Source organism: Astatotilapia calliptera, chromosome 1 (assembly GCF_964374335.1).
Source record: "Astatotilapia calliptera chromosome 1, fAstCal68.1, whole genome shotgun sequence".
NCBI lineage: Eukaryota > Metazoa > Chordata > Actinopteri > Cichliformes > Cichlidae > Astatotilapia > Astatotilapia calliptera.
The window spans coordinates 1,039,096-1,062,472 of record NC_137422.1 but is presented as its reverse complement, the minus strand read 5'-3'; the positions used below and the strand labels follow the sequence as shown (position 1 = coordinate 1,062,472).

General features: G+C 43.5%; 1 protein-coding gene across 1 annotated transcript in view; it reads left to right on the top strand.

Moving 5' to 3' along the window:
• adamts17 (ADAM metallopeptidase with thrombospondin type 1 motif, 17) overlaps positions 1–23,377 on the top strand; it is a 91,708-nt gene that overhangs the window by 51,401 nt on the left and 16,930 nt on the right. Inside the window, exons 11-17 of the mRNA XM_026183405.2 lie at positions 2,033–2,134; positions 2,283–2,428; positions 3,138–3,304; positions 6,321–6,448; positions 10,218–10,338; positions 20,185–20,265; positions 22,587–22,744. Coding sequence (XP_026039190.1) covers positions 2,033–2,134; positions 2,283–2,428; positions 3,138–3,304; positions 6,321–6,448; positions 10,218–10,338; positions 20,185–20,265; positions 22,587–22,744 — 903 coding nt within the window. The remainder of the gene's footprint in view (positions 1–2,032; positions 2,135–2,282; positions 2,429–3,137; positions 3,305–6,320; positions 6,449–10,217; positions 10,339–20,184; positions 20,266–22,586; positions 22,745–23,377) is intronic.

Sequence of the window (23,377 nt, the reverse complement as noted above, 5' to 3'; positions counted from 1 at the left end):
CCTGTGTATAATATTTGATATATTAGGCAGCTTTTACTAAAGGAGGTGGGATTTTAAAATTTCAGAAATCTTCCCATAAATAGCAAAATAGTTTAATGGTTGCTTTTTTTTTAAAACTCTTCAGAAAGTACTATTCTGACTATTCTCATAATAAAAATAAGACACCTTGTCCCATGCTTCCCGCTTTGTGCTTTTGGATGAAGCAATAACAAGACACCATCCTTTTAAATTACCGTATTTCCCGGACTACAAAGCGCACCTGAATATTAGCCGCACAAGCTAAAATCAGGGGAAAATCCTGTTTTGTACATACATTAGCCGCACCTGACTAAAAGCCGCAGGTGTTTCAATGTTGACTTATCATATGTAAGAGAATATGCACAAAGCGAATTGTCAGGAAAGAGATGGCTGTTTGGAGACATCACTTTTATTAATATTTTGAAAAACAAGTTATGGGTACATATTTGCACATGTAGTACATAACAGTAACCTACAGCACACCAGAAAAATAGATTCGGACTACCTTTTAGGCTCAGGTGCAGTGACACGGCTTTAACAAGAAGAAAAGTCAGTCATTCACCATCTTTCTCTTCTTCCTGCGCTCTAAAACCACCAAAGTCCTCTTCTCCAGTGTCGGAAACGAACAGGCTCTCCGCTTCTCTCCTTCGTTGTCACTTTCAAAACCAAAGAAATCCTCGTTGTCAGTGTCGGAGTCGAACACCCTCAGAAGGGCCGTGGCGGTGTCCTCCTCTCCATCAGGCAGCAGTCCAGCCCAAATGACTATGTGAATGGGTTCAGGCAACAATTTATTTGTTGCAGGTGAGCTGGCAAGGGAGACATTGGTTGCATCACCGGCTAAAATAAAAGAGAGATATGATCGCTGCGCTAAGTTGTGTGAGTTTAGTCCTTGGCTCTTTCTCCACTGGTGAGTTCACCATTATAGGCCAAGAACTATGTGATTTCAGCTCCTGGTCATCAGAAGTCGGTGAAGTTATTTCATGTTAATTTGTTAAAACCTTGTCATGTCTTCTCCTATTTGTCAAGGAGGAGATACAGTTGTCAGTCCCCTTTTGGTAGCTAGTGGAATCCGGACCATTTGCCTGAAGCTCAGGCTTGTAAACTCATTTTGAAATACAGTATCTGTGTTTGCTAGGTGATGTGCTTTCTTGCACAGATTGAGTGGAGCATGACCTTGATGTAGGGGATGCACAGCCTATTTTCCAGCATTTTTAGTTTGTCTTTGGAACCATAAATGTCTAGAAGCTGAGGTAGAGTACATGCTCCATGGTTGTTGGTGCAAAAGAGTGAAAGAGGAAAAGTTTTATTGTGGTTTGATCAGAAAATGTTACTGACAGGTAGGTGCATTGTCAAAAAGAGCACATGAAGTGACAGCTTTTATTACTTGATCTTGGTTGTATTCCTAGAATGTGATGGCATTTGGCTTGAGGAATGCAAAAGCCATCTTTCAGCACCATATTGGTGGGTTGATGGACAGTGTAGTATATTTACATGATTTGGTGGTTAGAGATATGCACACCGACCACTAGGATATTGTTTCTCAAACTTTTTCAATAATGTCCTTCAAATATTTTTGCCTGTGACCAGCTGATAGCATTTTTAGTATGAAAAGTAAGGGTCTAACAATTCCACAAAACCATTTGTTTTCATTGGAAGAAATTAACAAAATTAATGGTTTAAAAGTACTGTATGTATAAAAATCTTCCTCTCACCCGCTGGGGATGACGTGCATGTGTTCAAGCTCGAGTTGTGGGGGAGACAGGTCCCTTTTTCCTTTTCGTTTTTCTGTCTAATATATTTATTATCTTGTCATCGGCAGTAGATGCTCATATGCTTTGTTTTTATTGTGGGATGTTAACAAGAAGTTTTGTGTTTACTTTACTGACTAAAAAGACAAGAGAAAAGAAACAATATGTTTTGAAAGAGTTTGGTGGTAAATTAATCGAAACATTGAACATATTATGTTAACACCCGCATTTATGTGGGAATTCATGTTATCATCTTTATGTCTCAGCACCTCATGTGTGCTGGGCTGTGGTGCTTAATAGAGGGAGAGACATCCTGCAAGACTAAACTGGATCCTCCCCTGGACGGAACGGAGTGTGGGGCAGACAAGGTAGGACTGTTTTGCTCAAAAACAATCTGCATCCATTCACCAATCCTCAGAGCTACCGGTCGTTCAGGCCAGTAGCTTATATTGCGTGTTAGCTTGAAAAAATTACGAATAAAGTATTTGTGAAAACATCTCAATATGTTTTTGTCAGTGGTGCAGGGCAGGCGAATGTGTCAGTAAGACTCCCATCCCTCAGCATGTGGATGGTGACTGGAGTCCATGGAGCCAGTGGAGCTTGTGCAGCAGGACCTGTGGTACTGGAGTCCAGTTCAGACAGAGGAAATGTGACAACCCTCCGTACGTCACCAGTTTGTCTGTGTATTTGCTTACTAATGTTACACGTTCGCCTACCTGAGACCAGAAAGCAAAGAGGGGGCATTTTGTTATGATTTCAAATTTGGTCTCATTAACATCACAAGTATTTGAAGTTAATATAACTGAAAAATTAAAATATTGCAAAAACTTTTCTTTTGTGAATGAATCTCAAAGGTAAACTTTAACATATCTCGAGATTTTTTTGTTTCATTTTAATTTTGATGGTGGCTTTTATCCCACAACAATTCAAAGGTAAGTATGCCAGATGATTAGAATATTTCATGAGATCAGTCTACAAAGGATTTATAGCACCGAAATGTCCAATTTCTGAAAAATGTATTCATTTATATATTACATATGCTGACTGTGAAACAGAAACACTGCAGCTGCTGATTAAGACCACAAGCTAATATAAAGTGTGGTCACATAGCAAGGGTCTTTTTGCAATCAGAAGAGGTGTCCCCTTGCTGGCTATTAAAAAGAAGTATGAGGTTTAAGGCACTTTGCAGGTATTAATCTACTGAATAAGGTTTAAATAAATACTGCTTTTAGTACTAAAAAGGTCCTTACAGGCATTATGAAATGTATGTAATGCTTACATGTGTTACTTTAATACTAACGCTCCAGTCTTCTTGTTTTCTAAACTAAGTGTTCACACTGTATGTGTTTGTGTGCGTGTGTGTGGGCACAGACCTGGTCCAGGTGGGCGACACTGCCCACAGGCCAGTGTGGAACACAAGGCCTGTGAAGCCCCTCCCTGTCCCAAGGGGTCACCCAGCTTCAGAGATTTGCAGTGTCTATCCTATAACCAACAAGCCAACAAGAAGGGCGGCATGCTGACTGCTATTGTTAATGATGGTGAGTTCCATAGAACGTCGTACTGCACAGTTACAATCATTACAATCAGTGCCTTTCAATAGTGTGTTTGTAAAACTCTGAAGCACATCGGCAGTTTATAAATTTGTCTGGAAGCATGTCTGGGCATCAGATTTCAAAACTATGGCAATGCTTTTCAAATCATATATTGTCATGTGTGGTGCGAGCGGAGCTGAATCAGAACCAGACGGTGTGGAGGCCTCTGGCAGAGACAGAGCTGGTTGGAGCTGCGTAGTGCACACAGTCCACTCAGGACACTTCTCAGGCTCGGACAGCAATGCCGAGTAAGTAGCTGGCTGGATAAGCTCGCCCAATTCCCCAGCAGACAACAGAGGAGGCTGGGTTGGCTTGCCTGAGCTCTCAGTGGAGACAGGAGGCTAAGACTGCCCGGCTGAGCTTCAAGCGTAGACAGACGACTGAACAGGCTGAATGGATTCAAGAACTCTGGGGTCCAGACGTGGCTGACGCCTCTCTGGACCCCTGCGGCTAATGCTTGGCCTCGTCCACCACAGCTGGAAAACTCAAAAACCAATCTTATTTGTGGTCATCTATCGTCCACCTGGGCCTTACACAGAGTTTCTGTCTGATTTCTCAGACTTTTTATCTGATTTAGTTCTCGCTGAAATAATGCTAAAAATGACAGCCTCAGCACGGCATTCGTTAATAGACTCATTTGGTTTCTCTCAAAATGTAAAAGAACCCACCCACCAATTTAATCACACACTTAACAGTGTTTCCCGAAAACCCTCTCCTGTCTGATCATTTCCTGATAACATTCATCAGGAGGAGTAGGCTTCATCACAGCAGATCTTTCTGAAAGCGCTGTAACTAAGTTTAAGAATATAATCCACCCACTGTTATCATCTTCAATGCCCTGTACCAACACAGAGCAGAGCAGCTATCTGAACGCTGCTCCAACAGAGGTCGATTATCTTGTTAATAATTTCACCTCCTCACTACGTACGACTCTGGATACTGTGGCTCCTGTGAAAACTAAGGTCTCTAATCAGAAGTACCTGACTCCGAGGTATAATTCTCAAGCACGTAGCCTAAAGCAGATGACTCGTAAGCTGGAGAGGAAATGGCGTGTCACAAATTTAGAGGATCATCATTTAGCCTGGAGAAATAGTTTGCTGCTTTATAAGAAAGCCCTCCGCAAAGCCAGAACATCTTACTATTCATCACTGATTGAAGAAAATAAGAATGTTTCTCTTCAGCTCTGTAGCCAGGCTGACAAACAGTCAGAGTACTATAAAGGTTGTCCTTTAGGTGATTGTTGTTGTCATTTGGCGCTATATAAATACACAGAGGATAATGAGGGAAAAACAGCTGGGACTAATTACATATAATAAGACAAGGAAGCAAAAGTGAAAACACTGAACACAGGAAGTGTCAAAATCAAACAGGAATCATGACACATTGACAAAGACGTGGACTTGACACTGTGACATGGAGACTGACAGAGGAGAGCGTGGAGCACGGAGACCACGAAACAAGTGAGACCCAGCAAAACACCGAGACAGAAACCTAAAGACTGAAACTATAACATAAGCACAAGACCATAAAGAGAACTGTGGGTCACAGAGCACCGTGACATATATCATATGTAACTCTTAATCCATAATGTCAGTAACATGAGTGGTTAGGTTAATGGATCATATTGGATTATGCTTTGTTTATCCCAATATCTGCTCCCACAGTTTTAGCCATTAACAAGCCAGTACTGAGTCTGGGATGGGTACACTGCTGTGTACGAGGCATTCGTTTAAAAATATTGTAGTTTTGAATTGGGGCAAACCAATCAACTCAACTGATTTGGATGCCAGCACAAATATATTAAATAAGTTAAATGTGAGAGCATCCTCTGGAGCAGGGGTCCCCAACTCCAGGCCTTGAGGGCCGGTGTCCTGCAGGTTTTAGATGTGTCCTTGATCCATCACAGCTGATTCAAATGGCTAAATGACCTCCTCAACATGTCCTGAAGTTCTCCAGAGGCCTGGTAATGAGCTAATCATTTGATTCAGGTGTGTAGACCCAGGATGAGATCTAAAACCTGCAGGACACCGGCCCTCGGGGACCCCTGCTCTAGACCCCTGGGTGATTGGATCCCAGAGGTACAGAACAGGTAAGAAAAACCACTTAAATCACTCCAGTTGGAGTGTAAAAAGTAAAAGCTCACACTGTATGCACAGAACTGTTAGGTAAAGTCCTCCAGTCATGTTTTTTCTGAATAACTACATTACTCGTTTTTCCAGAATAACACTGAATACAGTTTTTACCCCTTAGCTGAAAATCTTGTGAATGTGATAACTTGAGAACAAAGCGAAGGGAATTTTAAATTGATACCATAAGTGTATCTACTGGACAGCTAAGGGATAGAACTGGCAGCTGCCCGTATTTTTTTAATTATACTGAATGTAGAAATGTACATCCCCAATTCCACAAAAGAAAAAAGGAGGCTGTGTAAAATGCCAATAAAACTGAGCAAACATGTAATTTATTCCCAAGAGAACACAGGAAATATGTGAGACATTTTACTATTTCATGAAAAATATTAGCTTACTTTTAATTTGATGGCAGCAACACTTATCGGGAAAACAAATGGCTGGAAAATGAAGTGGTACTAAAAAGAAACCGTACAAAGAACAATTGAAACTAATTAGGTTGGATGGTACCAGGCTGAGTTTCACCAATCAGTTTAAAAACTGCAGCTACAAATTCTAGAAAGATTTCTGTGAGTAATTCATCATCTATAGTACATAATGTAATCAACAGAAATCAGTACTGGATGCCTGTGATCTTCAGCCTGTCAGGCAGCAATACATTCAAAGCTGACACGACTCTGTCACTGAATACTTTTAGAAGTCATTGTTTGTGAACCCAGTTCACCATGCCATTAATATTTCTATTATTTTGAATTAACACCGGCTCAAAATCAGACTTGACTGTCATACATGCATACATCTTACAACTGGATTTTGTGTGTGTTTATGAGCAGATAAGCCATGCATGTTGTTCTGCAGCCCAGTGGGCCGAGACATCCCAGTTCTGATGGCTGACAGAGTAATGGATGGGACTCCCTGTGGACCGTATGAGGTGGACCTGTGTGTTAATGGAAGATGTCAGGTACATATGTATCCAATATTGCACATATGTGATGAAATAGACCACATACAGTTTGACTTCTTTCCATTCGTGACTTCTGTCTTCTGGGGACCTCCCAGCTCTAGATAGATTCAGTAATTCCCGAGCAAAAAAAAAAGCTTTGGGATGTCACTGTGACATACTACACCAGCTGAGCGCATAGCTGGACTGGCCATTGGGCATACCGGTGGGCCGATGGTGATTTTTCATTTCTGTTTGTTTGTTTTTGTAACGGTATAAAGAATGAAAGGTGGTGGATTAGCCAATTGGTCATGATCAACTGTGGGCTGGAGAAATTACAACACATCCGTATTGAGGTGAAAAGGAACGTGATCCGTCCCGTACTTCAGCTAGAATGGGAAAAAAAAGACACAAAGCTGGAGTTATTCTGTCTTTGCTGCACAGCTGCCTTTTCTCCCATTCTCTCCCTCTCCTATCAGCTGATCGGCTTTTCTCTCTTGTTTATTTATCGCCCACTTTGCGCCAAAAAGAGGAAACCAGCAGATGTCGCGCTAAACAACAGCAGCACGTTTAAGCTTGATCAGCTGTTAGAATTTATTTAATATCACTTTCTAGTATCAGCTGATGTTTGCTGGAGCCACAGCTGTAAAGCTGCTGGTCATGATATTGGTTTGGAAACATGAAGGTGATCCACTGTATACAAATCCTACATACATACCAACAAGACAGTGTACATCACTGTCACAACAGCGTTTGTTTTAGTTCAAAGGCTTTATGGTTTTTCCTGTAACACCTGGTGGTGTAGTCGGACGATTTTTTGTCCCAGTCCAGCCCTGGCTATTTGGGTGGTCAAGGCGCAGACTCCCAGCACATCATTTTCAAACCCCCTGCGGTCTTTCGCTACTTGGGTTAAACACGATATATAAGTCACTTAGATAACTGCTAAATGTTAATGTTTGGTTTATTTCAGTGTTTGATTTGTTCATGAGTAAATCGGTTTGGCTGAGATTAAAGTTCAGCTTCATAACTGGACCGTTTTAAGTCTTACCTGTCACCATCCTCCCTACTCTGGTCTCTTAAAGAGCACTTAGCAGAAATATTAAACAGCCTAACTAATAGGATTACCACTTCCCATCAGCAATATTAGGGAACCACCCCCCCACCCTCTACCTCACAATGCTTAATCAACATAATCAACTTTAATTTAATGCATGTGTAAAACAAATACACAGAAATCAATTATTTTTCTACAATATTTAAATGGACTCAACATCTTTCTTCAACAGAACTGCAGACTGCACAGATGGTACAAGTATTATAGCTTAGTGTATATTAGACTTAACAGTTACTATATACAGTAATGGACTTCTATACATGTAATCAGATGACCATTTTGGTTAAGATTAAGAGAATTATTATTTATTAAAAGTTAGTCATTTTTAATGAAATAACAAAGAAAATTATTTCCTTGTGCCCCCCTTTCCCTGTTAATGCCCTACCTGGGCCCCTGGCAACACTTTGCTAGACCCGCCCCTGCACAGTTACCAGCTGTCAGCTACATAAAAAAAGGATCCTGGTGTTATTTGTCTCTCAGAAACAGTTCATAACTTCAACTCATTCATGTCACCTAAAAGGTAAACCTGTTTCTCCATCACCTGTTCAGCTCTGATGGTTCAGTAAGGACATCTCCTGGTTTCATCTTCATGTTTCCCTCTCACCACATATCCAAACCAACATCATGACCAGCAGCTTTACAGCTGTGGCTCCAGCAAACATCAGCTGATACTAGAAATTAATATTAAATAAATTCTAACAACAGCTGATCAAACGTGCTGCTGCTGTTTATCCGCTGGTCTCCTCTTTCTGGCGTGAAGTGGGCGATAAACAAATAAGTAAGACGGGACTTGCGACAGAAAAGCCAATCAGCTGATCATTGATCAGTTTCTTAATTGAAGTAGCAACAAGGAGGGAGGGGAGAGAATGAGAGAAGAAGAGGCAGCTGTGCAGCAAAGACAGAATAACTCCAGCTTTGTGCCTTTTTTCATTCTAGCTGATGTACGGGAAAAATCGCTTCCTTTTCGCCTCAATATGAAACTCCGATGGCCAGTCCAGTTGTGGCTCCATATATCAGTTGTTAAGGTAAACATTGAAATACTATGCAAACATTCAGAGATGCACTTACACACTTGTTTTACTTCTCTGGGATAGTTTTCTCTGAGATGAAATGCTGCGGTTTGGAAGCAGGTAGCAAGGCTCCAAATGCTCCACCAGACCACTGACATTTCTTGCAGACAACAGCAGCTCTATCACATACTGCTCTGATGCGCTGAGCTGGGTTAGGCCAAGTAGCGCCTTTTGTGAGGTGATTTTGTGATACTTCGGATCGGATAACGTTTTTTATTTCGCTCCGATATCCAATCCAGTAATTTAGGTCAGTATCGCACCGATACGTAATATCGGATCGGTCCATCTCTAATTTTCACGTACTTTACATTTGTTTTGTAGTTGTGTGTCTTATTTTGAAATAAATATTTAGGCGTTACCATATCGACCAAAGGGGCAGAGAGGAGGATGTTACTCTCAATGTTGTTGGCGCATTTCAGGAGGACACTTCTAATAAAGTTACACAATTACGCCGTGAATTTGCGTTGATTATTATATTTTCAAAATACCACAGTTTTTGTTTTGGTCGTATCATTTTATTTTGTTGTATTTATTCACGAAACGTTAAGGCCGGTCCGTGAAAATATGTGTGAAATATGTGAAAACGATGTGCCGGGAGCCGCGCCTTGACCACTTTCGGAGATGTCTGGTGGGTAACAGGCATCTCCGAAAACGTTAGAGCACTTTTGCAAATATGTCTTGATGAATCGAGCAGATATTTGAAGTTTACGCAGCACCATTCTCGACTGAAAATATTTTAAAAGTTTATTTTGTGATCCAGAAAGAGTAATATTTCAAACTCCGCCATTGTGCGTCCCTCCGCCACTGCCTCGTTTGAGTGTTGGACGAAATGCATTCTGGGATGCTGCATTTCGTCATTTCGAGCTGATTGGAGACCAAAACAACCAATCAGATTTTTTTGCATCCAAGTCTGTGATTGGCTGGTTTTGTGGCACAAACATAACGGTGTAGAGAAAGAGTTGAACGTCCACGGGCAGAAATGTTGAGAGCGTGAGCAACACGTTGCGAGCGAGCGCAAATGCAAAAACTGAGCGAGAGGGGCTGCTGTGTCTGTGTGGATAATAGCAAACACTGAAATACATTTTTTGCAGGCAGCAATGAAGTTTGTTCACTCAAATTTAGCTTTTCTTCTCTCAAAATAAATTTCTCCTCAAAATGCAACACTTGCACCTGCAAATAGTTTTTACGTGCGCTCAGAATAGTGGCACAAAAATAACGCCATAGTGGGAGGCTTGTTTTTTTTAAATCCTGGCATGTGAGTAATGGCATGCTAGGAGAGAGGCAAAGAAATAGACTAATTAATATTGATCTTTTTTTTAATGGGCTGCAGTTTCTGTTTACCTAAGAAATTCCTGTTCTTTTTCAGTCCTAACAATAAAAACAATAAAAAGACCTCAATTATTTACTGTTAAATTATGGTTAATTATATCATTTATTTCATCTGTTAATATTGTGGTAAACTCATTCCATGCTCAAGGTAATATACAATCCTTTTGGCGACTGCTGTGTGTTGACCTAAGGATATAATTTTACATATGCATACAAAGATGTAAATTGTAATGTACTTCCTCCATTTTACAGTTGGGTTTTGTTTTGTTATGGACAGAAAATCGGCTGTGACAGCATCATTGGCTCATCTGCTAAAGAGGACCGCTGCGGTGTTTGTAATGGAGATGGACGGTCCTGTAAAATAGTGACAGGGGACTTCAACCACACTAGGGGAATGGGTGGGTATATATTTTTTCATGTCTAGCTAGTATGCTGCTCAGATGTTTTTTTGTAGTTCTTTTTTTTAACAAGTACCCAGTCTTTGCCATTGACTCCTGGTTTGATGTGGTTTGATGGGTTGTTTAAATTGATTCTTCCAAAAGCGATCCTAAGTAAATATTTCAGGTGAAACCAACATATTCTAATGTTTTCTGTTTTATTAAAATTTTACAATGGTATATTATATTGGCCTTCAACTTAAAGTCACACCCATTTATAAACGTGACATGATGGATGTTTCTGTCTTTGCATTTGCTTCTTTTCCAACACAATGAGATGCAAGTTAATTTTAGTCAGTTTAGTCATTTTGGTATTCAATATGTATTGTTTATTTGGTTACATTAATGGACCAATGTGCCTTTCTTTAGTTAGTAAAATTGTCCCTGGTTTTTATTTACTGCTCACCAGTTACTTTAATAGTTGAGAGATTATTAGATGTAAAATTCTAAGCATGCGCATGTGTTTACTAGGGCTGGGTATCATCACTGATTTCTAGAATCGATTCAATTCCGATTCACAAGGTCCTGAATTGATTCGATCCACGATTCGATTTGAATCAGGTAAATTTTGCCTCAGACAGTCAGAAATATTATAATTCTGATCACTTATCAGTACATATCTATATTTTTATATCTACTGTCCTGGATCTCCAGTCCAGGACATCGAGATCAATATCCATAAATCGATAATCAAAACCCACCCCTGGTGTTTTTACCCCCACACATTTAAACACTCCCCTCAAGCATCTGCGTACACACCTACACAACCACACACATACACTTGTTTTTTATATTTTAGTGAGGACATCTAATTGACATAATGATTTCCTTAGCCGCTTACCCTAAACCTAACCATCAAAAGTGAATGCCTAACCCTAGCCCTTATCCTAAACCTAACTGTAACCCAAATGACCTGCGGTCTCTGCGCTTCAGCACTTTGCAGTGCACAATGCTCAGCAGCACTGCAGCTGGCTCTCTGCTCCAGCAGCTCTCTCTCCTCTCCAGTCCAGCTGCTTCTGAAATACAGAATGCATGATTAGATGATGCTCACCGGCTGCGAAAACCAGCCTTCCTTTTTTTTTTTTTTTGGCCTGTCCCGTTTGGCTCTTTTGCATCAGAATTGTTGTCTAAAGGCAAAGAAAGATGCCCAACGGATTTACTTTACCAAACTGACCATCCCAGCCTTGCCGTAATGGTCCATTTGATTCACCTTTTATTGTTTATTTTATTTTCACTTACTGAATACGGGACAGACTTGACTGGGGGAAAGAAGGGGAGAAAGAAAGAGGGAAAGAGAAACAGCTGAGAAGAGGGACGGGGGAGAAGGGCAAAAGACAAAAACCAACAGAACGGGCAGAGAAAAAAAAAATGCATATATCAATCACCTGGATCACCTGCTGAGAAAGAAAAAAGAAAGCAAGCAGAAGAGAACAAGAGTAATAGAATAAACAACATCACAATGATATATGGGAATATGACAGTAAATACTAAATGTTAAACATTATTGTGCAGCACATAAGATCAACAGAACACAGTGTGCTTTGAGGTAGGAGCCAAAAAGGGTGTAGTTTGTGGGTGTGATCACCCGTGTGTACACCTGTGAGCATGGACGCGCTTGTTTTTAAAAGGTTCCTTCATGTAATGATCTGCTAGAGGGTGTGGGGGGGGCCACAGCCCCGTCCTCCAGGGCATGAAGCAGGTGTGGAGGAGATCAAAACTCCAGACATCCAGAGGCCCCCAGAACACAAGAGACCAAGGAAGACCCACAGAGGGGCAGCCACGCCACTGTCCCGGAAAGAGCTGAGGAGAGTCCCAGATGAGGGCTCACTCAGCAGCCGTGGAGCAGAAGCCAGGGGGGTTGCAGTGACGCGCCCGTGAGCTCCGCCGGGAGCCAGCTGCGCCTGAGTGACCGAGCCCCAGGCCGAGAGGCCGGGGGCACCCCACCTCCGAAGTGGCCCGAGCGAGCCCCAGGCTCCAGGCCCCGATAAGCGGCCGCCAAGGAGTGAGCCGGTGTGTACAGGAGGTAATACCTCAGGAGGTAATAACATAGGCAGTCGACCACCCACCGGATGGCCAAGCACTCCTTTTCCATGGTCCTGTACCCGGCATCCCACTCTGACAGTTTCCAGCTGTTACCTCCTGTGACAAAATAGCCCCCAGCCCTCTGACGTTAAGCTTTCTTCCACTGCACAAATGGAGCCTTGCACTGCTTCCTACACCGGACCAGATCTAGGGCACCCTTTCGGCTGAGGTCTGTCAAGGGGGCTGGTCACCTCTGCAAAATGGGCACGAACTGGCGGTAGTAACCGGCCAGCCCCAAAAACCGCCTCACCTCCTTTTTTGTCTTAGGACACGAGCAAGATGCAATGGCTGCTGTTTTATCCATCTGTGAACGTACCTGCCCGCTTCCCAAGTGGTACCCTAAATATTGTAACTCCCTCAGTCCAACTGCACACTTCTTTAGGTTGGCCGTGAGTGCCTCCTGCCTCAGGGACTCCAGGATTGCGGCCACCTGCTACACATGCTCCACTCTGGTGTTGTCATGGATGATAACATCCTCCAGGTAGGCGGCAGCATATGCAGATGCAGCACCCGGTCCATGAGGCACTGGAAAGTGGCAGGGGCTCCAAACCAGCCAAACGGAAGTGTGACAAAATCGTACAAACCGTATTGGGTGGCCGTTTTTTCCATAGACAAAGGAATCTGCCAGTAGCCCTTGGTTAAATCCAGCGTCGTAAAAAGTAAGTAGTGCCTAACCGGTCAAGGAGCTCATCCATCTAGGGCATGGGATAAGCATCAAACCATGAGACCAAGTTCACCTTGCAGCACAGAACCATATAGACCCATACTTCTTCACTACAAGAACTATGGGGCTACAGCAAGCGCTGTGCAACTCTTCTATTACTGCCAGCTTTAGCATTTGTGCCAATTCCTTTTTCACAGTCTGTCTGTTGTGCTTGGAGAAGAACAAACCGCTCTGCAAGCCGCTGTTGCAATGCAGCAACATCCGCTCTCTGGGCCTGTGTGAGATGGTCATCTCAATGGAGGGAGGCAGGAATAGAGGAATTCAGCACCACTGACCACAACTGTTCTCTTTCCTTAACCAGGCTAACCAGAGAAGTGGTTTCAGCCTCTCTCCATGCTTTAAGGAGGTTAACATGAAATATCTGTGTGGTTCCACCTCTGTCTGACCATACCACCTCATAGTCTACGTCCCACATTCGCCGTGTGACCATGAAAGGTCCTCCCCACTTGGTGAGTAACTTTGAAGTTTTAGAAGGGAGGAATACAACCCTTTATCTCCTGGTAAAAATTGCCTGAACCTAGCCCCTCTGTTGTACAAGCGCTGCTGATGTTCCTGGGCCTGGAGCAAATTTTCTTGTGACAACCTCCCCAAAGTGAGCAGCTTTGCTTGCAGGTCCAGGTCGTGCTGATTCTCCTTTTCAGCCAGCCTCTGACTTTCCTCCCAGTTTTCTTTAATCAGGTCCAACACCCCCCGCGGCTTCCTGCCAAACAGTAACTCAAAGGGAGAAAATCCTGTGGAGCCCTGGGGCACCTCCTGCGCTGGAAATAACAGAGGGTCTAGCCAGCGATCCCATTTACGCGAAGGAACTTATGGATCATGGACTTTAGCACTAAAAAAGGCAGCATCTACCACAACATGTCCCGCCTGCTGCCACTCAGGGTGCCCCACCACCAGCCAAGAAGTCGGACTGCAAGAAGAAGCGGACTGCCTAACATCCCCCACGGGGAGATCGGAGCCGGACCAGCCTGGGCTCCAAGTTCACTCCAGGGCTCAGTTCCGGAGCCCGTTCGGAGAAATTTGTTCTGCCTCCACCTTTCAGCGCCTGGGACTCGAGTTGGATCCCACAGAGCGCATTTCAACAAAGAGATGACGAGACACTGTTCAGCTGAATCAAGCATGTCACAGTCTCACAAAAACACACTGTTTATTAAAAATTCACCCGTTGCATCCAGGCATGTTGCCAAGGGCACGGGAAAAATGTGTGAAAAACACAGAGTATGTTGAAAAACATAATGCCCCCACGCACCCAGACACCACCGGGGTCGATTCCCTCAGTGGTGTCCGGCCCCATGAGCACTGGTCAAGCGTGGGCCGCCCGCGCAGTCGGATCTGGCCCGCAGGACCAGTTTCCGCCACAAGAGGGAGCCAGAGCCCCGTCTACTGTGGAGTGCCTGTCTTTGGGGCCGCTGTCAGCAAGAATAGAGAGATGGCGAGCTCTCGCTGCGCCAGAATGGGTTGTGAGGACATTAGAGCGAGACTATCGTTTACAATTCGCAACCACCCCTCCCAGATTTCACAGAGTGATTTTCTCTCTTGCAAAAGGCGAATCAGCCAGGATCCTGCAAGAAGAAATAACTGCTTTGTTATCAAAGGGAGTAGTACGAGAAATACCCCAGGAGCACAGCCAATGCGGCTTTTACTCAAAGTATTTTCTCGTGCCAAAGAAGGGAGGGGGACTGTGTCCGATACTGGACCTACGGGCTCTGAATCAGTATCTGAGGTCATACAAATTCAGGATGTTGACGACCACCACTCTGCTGCATGTAGTGCGCCCAGGCGATTGGTTTACATCAAGAGACCTGAAGGACGCATATTTTCACGTCCCTATTTAACCGCCTGACAGAAAATTCCTGTGCTTTGCGTTTCAGGGCAGAATGTACGAGTACCAGGTCCTGCCGTTGGGTCTCTCACTGAGCCCTCGGGTATTTGTGAAATGCACAGAGGCAGCCATAGCCCCACTGAAGAGGCGGGGCATCTGCATAGCAACATACATAGACAATTGGCTGCTGATATCAGAGTCAGACAGCACACCAGGTTGACAGTGGATCATCTGATGGCTCTGGGTTTCACCATAAACTACCAAAAGAGTGTCCTGCAGCCAGCTCAGGCCATCTCTTTCATAGGAATAGCTCTAAACTCCACCTCATACCGAGCGTGTCTCTCTGTGGACAGAGTAAAAAAATGCTATCACATGCCGGCATTTTTCAGGAGGGAAGATATCTCCCATTCAGAAGATGCCTGCAGATGCTGGGATTAATGGCGTCTTCACTGACTTCCACTAGGCAGACTGCATATGAGGGAATTTCAGCGATGGCTTGCATCACTGAGACTCAATCAAAAGCGCCATACCCACCACCATATCAGAGTGACAGCAGACTGCACTGCAGCATTCCACTGTTGGAGAAATTCCACATTTCTCACTCAGGGGGTGTCACTGGGGGCTGTCACCACCAGGAAGGTGGTGACCACGGATGCGAGTCTCACGGGCTGGGGTGCCACTCACGAGGGCAGAGCAGTGAGTGGCAGCTGGGACTCACGACAGAGGGGTGCTCACATAAACTGGCTAGAATTGCTAGCAGCATTTCTAGCACTGAGACACTTCCTTCCCCTGTTGAGAAACCACCATGTTCTGATCAGAACAGACAACACCAACAGACAGGGCGGGTTACGGTCCCGTCCTTTGCACATGCTGGCTCGCAGACTGATCATGTGGAGCAGCATCAATCTGTTGTCACTGAGAGCTGCTCACATTCCAGGAGCTCTGAACTTGGGAGCAGACTTAATGTCCAGGAGGCTGGACACTGGCCTTAATTTCTCCCACTCTAACCAGAGTGAGAGAGAGAGAGAGGGCTAACAAGGATATTGATCGCCGCAAGGTGGACGAGGTCCCATTGGTTAGCGGAGATTATGCTCCTCTTGTGGAGCGAACCTTGGCCTCTCCCTCTCCGACAAGACCTAGTCTCCCAAGCCAGGGGCGAGATTTTTCACCCTCACCCCGAGCGCCTTGCCCTGTGGGCTTGGCCCGTGAGAGGTTGTTATAGCCACTAAGGGGCGACCATGGCTCAGGGGGTTGGGAAGCGTATCTGTAACCGGAAGGTCGCCGGTTCGATCCCCGGGCTCTCTGTCCTGGTCGTTGTGTCCTTGGGCAAGACACTTTACCCTACTTGCCTACTGGTGTTGGCCAGAGGGGCCGATGGCGCGATATGGCAGCCTCGCTTCTGTCAGTCTGCCCCAGGGCAGCTGTGGCTACAACTGTAGCTGCCTCCACCAGTGTGTGAATGTGAGAGTGAATGAATAGTGGCATTGTAAAGCGCTTTGGGTGCCTTGAAAAGCGCTATATAAATCCAATCCATTATTATTATTATTATCATTATTATTATTATTCAGAGTGCTAGAGCCCCCTCCACAAGATCATTGTATGAGAACAAGTGGAGGGTATTTGAGGAATGGTGTGGAAAGTCTCACACTCTCTCCTTTCAGTGCTCCGTGACAACAATTCTCTCCTTTCTCCAAGAACTGTTAGATAAAGGAAAGGCCTTTTCCACGATTAAAGTATATCTAGCAGCCATTTCAGCCTGCCATGTGGGCTTCATGGATGGCCCAGTGAGCCATCATCCGCTAGTCTGCCGTTTCATGAAAGGGGCACGATGGCTCCACCCGGTGTCTAAACCTCTCGTTCCCACGTGGGATTTATCCCTGGTGCTGGGGGCAGTTTCACAGCCACCATTTGAACCACTAAACCAGGTGGAAATAAAAATCCTGTCTTTGAAGACTGCATTGCTCCTGGCTCTCGCATCTGCGAAGCGTGTCAGTGATATTCATGCGCTGTCAGTACACAAAGAGTGCACCCGATTCACGCGGGATAACTCTAGAGGCACACTCAGGCCAAATCCGGCCTTTGTGCCCAAAAATCCTTATCTCCAATGCACCCCATTGGAGCTGGAAGCTTTTTGCCCTCCTCCTTTCTCCTCCCCTGAACAGGAGCGCCTACATGCTCTCTGTCCAGTTAGGGCTTTATGTACCTATATAGAGAGAACGAAGGCTTCCAGGAGGTCGGATCAGCTGTTTGTTTCCTGGGCTAAACCACATCTTGGCAAGCCCGTTAGAAAAGAACGCATTTCCCACTGGATTGTTGAGGCGATCCAATTGGCTTATTCCAGCACGAGTCTGACTTGTCTTCTCTGCCACTCTTGACTTCCTCATACAGCACCACAGTTCTATGCAACTATGCAAGTTGTAATCCTACAACTGTTTACAACTTGCATAGTTCCCATTTCTGTATAGCTGTATATCCCAGATTCTGTAAAGTTATTTATTTCATATTCTGTATAGTTTTTCATATTTATATCCTGTTTATATCCTGTACATAGCTTGTACTCACTACAGCCTGTACATACTTATAGTTATAGAATATTCACAACATACTTCATACCGTGTACATTATAACATACCATAATAGACCCATTTCTGTAATATACTCACATATCTATATTATTGCTAATATATATTGTAATATATCTATATCACTAAAGCACTTCTGGATGGATGCAAACTGCATTTCGTTGCCCTGTACCTGTGCATGTGCAATGACAATAAAGTTGAATTCTATTCTATTCTATTCTATTCTCTTGGCACTCGATCATATGCTTTCTCTTGATACACAAAAACACTGTGTGGCTTCTTCCCAGTTCATCTATACTTCTCCATCAACACTCAGAATCCCATGTGTCGTTCCCTTTTTCAGTATTAAGCCATACTGCTTCTCACCAAAGTGCTTTATGCACTTTTTTAAATGCAGAGGCATACACTGCATCATGCACAAACCTATTGCAGTTACAGTATTTCAGTCACATAATATTTATTGTAGGGTCTACATTACAATATAAAGCGCCTTGAGGTGACTGTTGTTGTGATTTGGTGCTGTATAAGTAAAGTTGAATTGAATAATTGATTGATAGATTGATAATACTTTATTCATCCCGAGGGAAGTTGGGTTAAGGCTGCCAGCTGTGCCAGCGCCATCTTACCCTTCCGACCATACATACATTACACAAAAATCACATGGGGAATACAGGTCAGAGAGGTATAACAATGGAAAATGCACAACATGAGGAAAGACGAGAAGAAGAAAGAACTCCCCCTAGACCAGTGGTTCCCAAACTTTTTTTGCTGGGTCCCCCCTGTCAGGATGAGGTCGTGGACGAAAGAAGGAGCCCTGACACCCCCTTAGTTTTCCAAGAAACTAAGCCCCCCCGCAAGCACGCGCACAAACACATCCTCCAACCACACGCGCCCATATTTTGCTCCATTGCGGTTTATTTCACACCTCAAACATTTAGTAAACAATTAAGCAAATACAAGTAATCAGCAATAAATTACAGGTAGTAATAAAATAAACTACTAACCCTTTTACGCTGCGTCTACACCTACACGGGTATTTTTGAAAACGCAGCTGTTTCGTCCACGTAAACGGCGTTTCGAATCACTGAAAACGAAAAAAATTTTAAACTCCTTTTTTGCGTTTACGTGTGGACGAGGAATACAGAGTTGGTCACGCAACAGCTGTGCGCCACGTTATTGTTTACAGGAGATGAATTGCAAAATGGCAGATATTCAGATTAACAGTATTTTGTCTCCATCTTCAGGTTTTACAAGCTTACATAAACACACAGTTACTGTCCCTCTATTTACAAATGCAGAGGCGTCACGGTGTCATTATTTTACATGTAGTTTTTTTCCCCTCTGTAATAATGTTCAACATTGCATCAATACATTTTTCAAAAAATGTCTCTGTGCAAAATGGGTTTAAAAACATAAACAGCTGTTGGATCCTGTTTGTCCGTGACTTGAACCGGGGGAACAAATCGTGGCAGGATCAGCCCGATGTTATTTGTATCCAGCTGTAACTTTACTGTATAAAGAGCAAACATCTCCAAAATGTCAGGAGTAGTTAGTCATTACAAGAAGTGTTTGTAAAGTAAAAATCAAGAATATGGGATACTGTTTGATTTGAAGAGCCCAGCGCTGCTCCCGACGAAGGGAAAACCAACCCTGCAGGGAGACCTACCTCAGCACCTGTGCAGGTGAAGCCAAAGGGCAGATTTGCTTCACCATATTTTCTAGTCTTTGGCTTAGAATGAAGTTGGTTTGGAAACATATTCAGCGACGCTTCATCTCCTGCTTTGCGTTTGTGTGGGCGCCCCGTGCTAGCAGTGTCCAAGCATTGTTTTGTTTTTTTTGTTGTTGTTTTTTTCCCCTTTTCATACCGCGCAATGGCTCTGCACCCCCCATAGGGGGCGGGCCCCACACTTTGGGAAGGTCTGCCCTAGACTGAGCTCCAACAGGGAGATCAGTTTGAGAACAGAAAAAAAACACCTCAGCACATGAATCATCACATCTCACAACATAGATGACATAAGCTTCGAAGGCGTTTGGGGGGGTGAGTGTAGGTCTGTGTCAGTGTACATGCGCGTGTGTGTCTGTGTGTTCCGTGTCAACTGAGAGAAAGTGTCCCTTCACCCGGTTAAGCAAAAGTCAACAATCTTCGATCAACGCGGACGGCCTTGAAGGAGGAACAAAGAGTTCTGACAACAATCCTGTTATCATGGAGATTTTTGTTGTTCCAGTCAGCTTAGACCTTGGCAGGCCTTCAGCTGGCGCCAGTGGGATAGCCGCATGAGTGAAGATGAATGATTTGGGTTTAGTGCAAACAACTGCATCCAATTTTTACAATTGGTCTAATGTCTATCACTGGTCACCAATTCTCTCAATTCCCGTTGTTCTTCTCCAAGATGTTATCCATATTGCGTTCAAAACACAGTCTGAGTACTCACAGCCCTGCCAACCGTCTGTCATGTCGGCCAGCCTTGTGGGATTTTGAACAACTAAATTTATCTTTAAATAGACAACTCCGATGTAGACAGAAATAACCAGCCCATCCCTTTTTGCCCACCATTTATGCTTCTGATAGTTTTTCTGTCCTGCTTCTGTGTCTCTATCAGGCTATATCGAAGCTGTGGTGATCCCTGCAGGAGCTAGAAGGATCAGAGTAGTGGAGGACAAACCTTCACATAGTTTTTTGGGTAATGATGCTTGTGTTTTCCAGATGACTTTGTGGTTCTTCTCAACAATGCCGCTCACTTTTAGACACGCTGAGACATTAGATACCAGAAATGTCTCTTTCCAAAATAAAAGCTGTACTATACGCTTCTTCTGGGCTATATTCTCAGCAGCATATTAAACATACCAGGTCCCCATAAGGAGAATCATGTGCTAACGGCTGTCTAAATGACTCGGGTAAAGTTTGTAGCATGCATGCTTGTTGTTTTTGTCTGCTTCCACTTGTCTTTGCACTAGGATGATGTCGGTGTAAATGTGCAGTCATATTCGTTGTGTTCCCACTAGTGCTGTCAGCGTTAATCTCATTAAAATTACATTAACGCCATAACGCCGCAAATCTCCGTTAGCGAGTTACCGGGGATCGCCCCGTGCGTGGCGCTGGACAGCGTCAACACGTTAACGATCTCACTGTGCTAATGCACTAGTTCCCACCAATGTAATTGAGCATTGCGTGGCACATCCGACACACTGTTTTACTTTTGTCCATGACGCGCTTACCTTCAGGGTCATGCTTCACAGGAAAAACAAAAAAGTTCCAAACACCAGATCTGAATGAGGGTGGGGGAGGTTCAATTTTGGCTAGCATTGAGGCAGTTGCCATGTTGCAACAAGCTTAGCTTCTGTCTTGCTAGCTTGCGCTACGCTCAGCGGATCTGCGCTCGACAGTGCAGCCTAGGCGGAGTAGTCGAACGCAGATTCACTGAGCTCTCAACACAGACAGCATCGTCAGAAGGAAAGTTGATAAAATAAATTACAAATTTTGTATTGTTCGATACACATGCGTACCGAACCGAAAGCACTGTATCGAACGGTTCAATACCGATACGAGTATTGTTGCACCCCTAATATATATATATATATATATATATATATATATATTAGGGGTGCAACGAGTGCAGATCCGCTGAGCGCTCAACACAGACAGCATCATCAGAAGGAAGAGCGCAGGGCAAGCTAGCGAGACAGAAGTTAAGCTCTCCTTGCAACATGGCAAATTGAACCTCCCCCACCCTCATTCAGATGCAAAGACAAGTGGAAGCAGACAAAAACAACAAGCATGCATGCTACAAACTTTACCCGAGTCATTTAGACAGCCGTTAGCACAGGATTGTCCTTATGGGGACCTGATATGTTTAATATGCTGCTGAGAATATAGCCCAGAAGAAGCGTATAGTACAGCTTTTATTTTGGAAAGAGACATTTCTCTGTAATAAACTCTCTTTTCCAAAGATGAGTGATTCCTCAATCAGATACAGGGCTCGCAATATCGCTAGCCCGACGTCCCGGGGCTAGCGATTTTTCCAGTCGGGCTACCAAAATCTATCTCTGCCCTGCCCGTCGGGCTATTGTAGGAAGGAAAAATATATGTCAATGCTTTTGCATTCTTTCAGAAATGTAGCTGGGTAATTGTGTCATTGGCATCGGTGAGCCACTGTCAATATGTGACATATTGAAGTCGCGTTTGAATTTGCGCTTGTTTTTTGCTTTCACTTTGCAATCGCGTGAACTGTATAGAGAGCGACAGCACTGATCTGTGAGTGATGATAATTTGTGCACCAATTCCTCTGACATCGTCTTATTAATCGTTAGCTTACTATGCAAACATGACAAGTGAAATCTCCCGCAGCTTAAACATGTGAGAGGTTGATCGCGCAGAGAATCGCTGAGCTTATGTGAGTGCATGTGTAAAAGCAGCAGGATATATATTTTAGTTCTGCTGAGCCAAATAAGACAGGTCAGGGTGAAGAAGTGACAGCCAAAGAAAAGCTTACCACAAAACGGAGAAGTTATGACAAATCAGACTATAAGGCAAAAAGAAAGTGCAGCTTTATGGTTTCATGGACAAAAGAATTTCTGTGGCTGCAATATGACGAGCTAAATAACCAGGGCTGCACATAAGTGGTCCGCAGGTGTGCATTCGCTGTCACAATAAAAAACACGCACAAGGGTTAGGGTTAAATTTAAAAACTGTACTTTTGAGTTAAAATATATATTTATAATTTTAATAAATGACAAATTAAAAAGGCATGAACATTTTTTTTTGTATTGAAAAAATATCGAACCATGACACCAAAGTATCGAACCGAACCGAACCGTGAATTTTGTGTATCGTTGCACCCCTAATATATATATATATATATATATATATATAGATAGATAGATAGATAGAGATATATATATATATAGATAGATAGATAGATAGATAGATAGATAGATAGATAGATAGATAGATAGATAGATAGATAGATGTGTGTGTGTGTAACTTCTTGTATCTTACTTATAGCTCTCAAAGACTCAAGTAAGAGGTCCATCAACAATGACTGGAAAATTGAACTTCCAGGAGAATTTGAGCTGGCTGGAACCACTGTGCGCTATGTTAGAAGAGGAATATGGGAGAAGATGTCTGCCAAGGGACCCACTAAGACTCCTTTATATCTAATGGTAAATTGATTTGTATTGCTACTCATGGAAACAAACACACACACCCACACACAGATACACTACCAGTAAAAAGTTGACTGGTAGTTGAAAAGGTAGACGCATATACTGATTTAATGTTTTTTCTTAATTTTAGATTCTCACTGAAGGCATCAAAACTGTTAATGAATACATATAGAAGAATTATGTAATAAATAAAAATGTCTGAAATAACTCAAAACATGTTTTAGATTTTAGATTCTTTAAAATAGCCACTCTTTGCTTTGATTACTGCTTTGCACACTCTTGGCATTCTCTTAATGAGCTTCATGAGGTCATCACCTGAAATGGTTTTCCAACAGCTTTGAAGGAATTCCCAGAGATGCTGTGCACTTGTTGGTCCTTTCGCCTTCACTCTGCGGTCCATCTTATTCCAAAACATCTTGAACGGGTTTAGCTTAGGTGACTGTGGAGGCCGGGCCATCTGGTGCAACACTTCACATCACTCTTCTTCTTGGTCAAATAGCCCTTCAACAGCCTGGAGGTGTGTTTGGGGTGATTGTCCACAGCGAAAAATAAATGATGGTCCAATTAAAAGCAAACCGGAACCAATGATGGCATGTTGCTGCAGGATACTGTGGTAGCCATGCTGGTTCA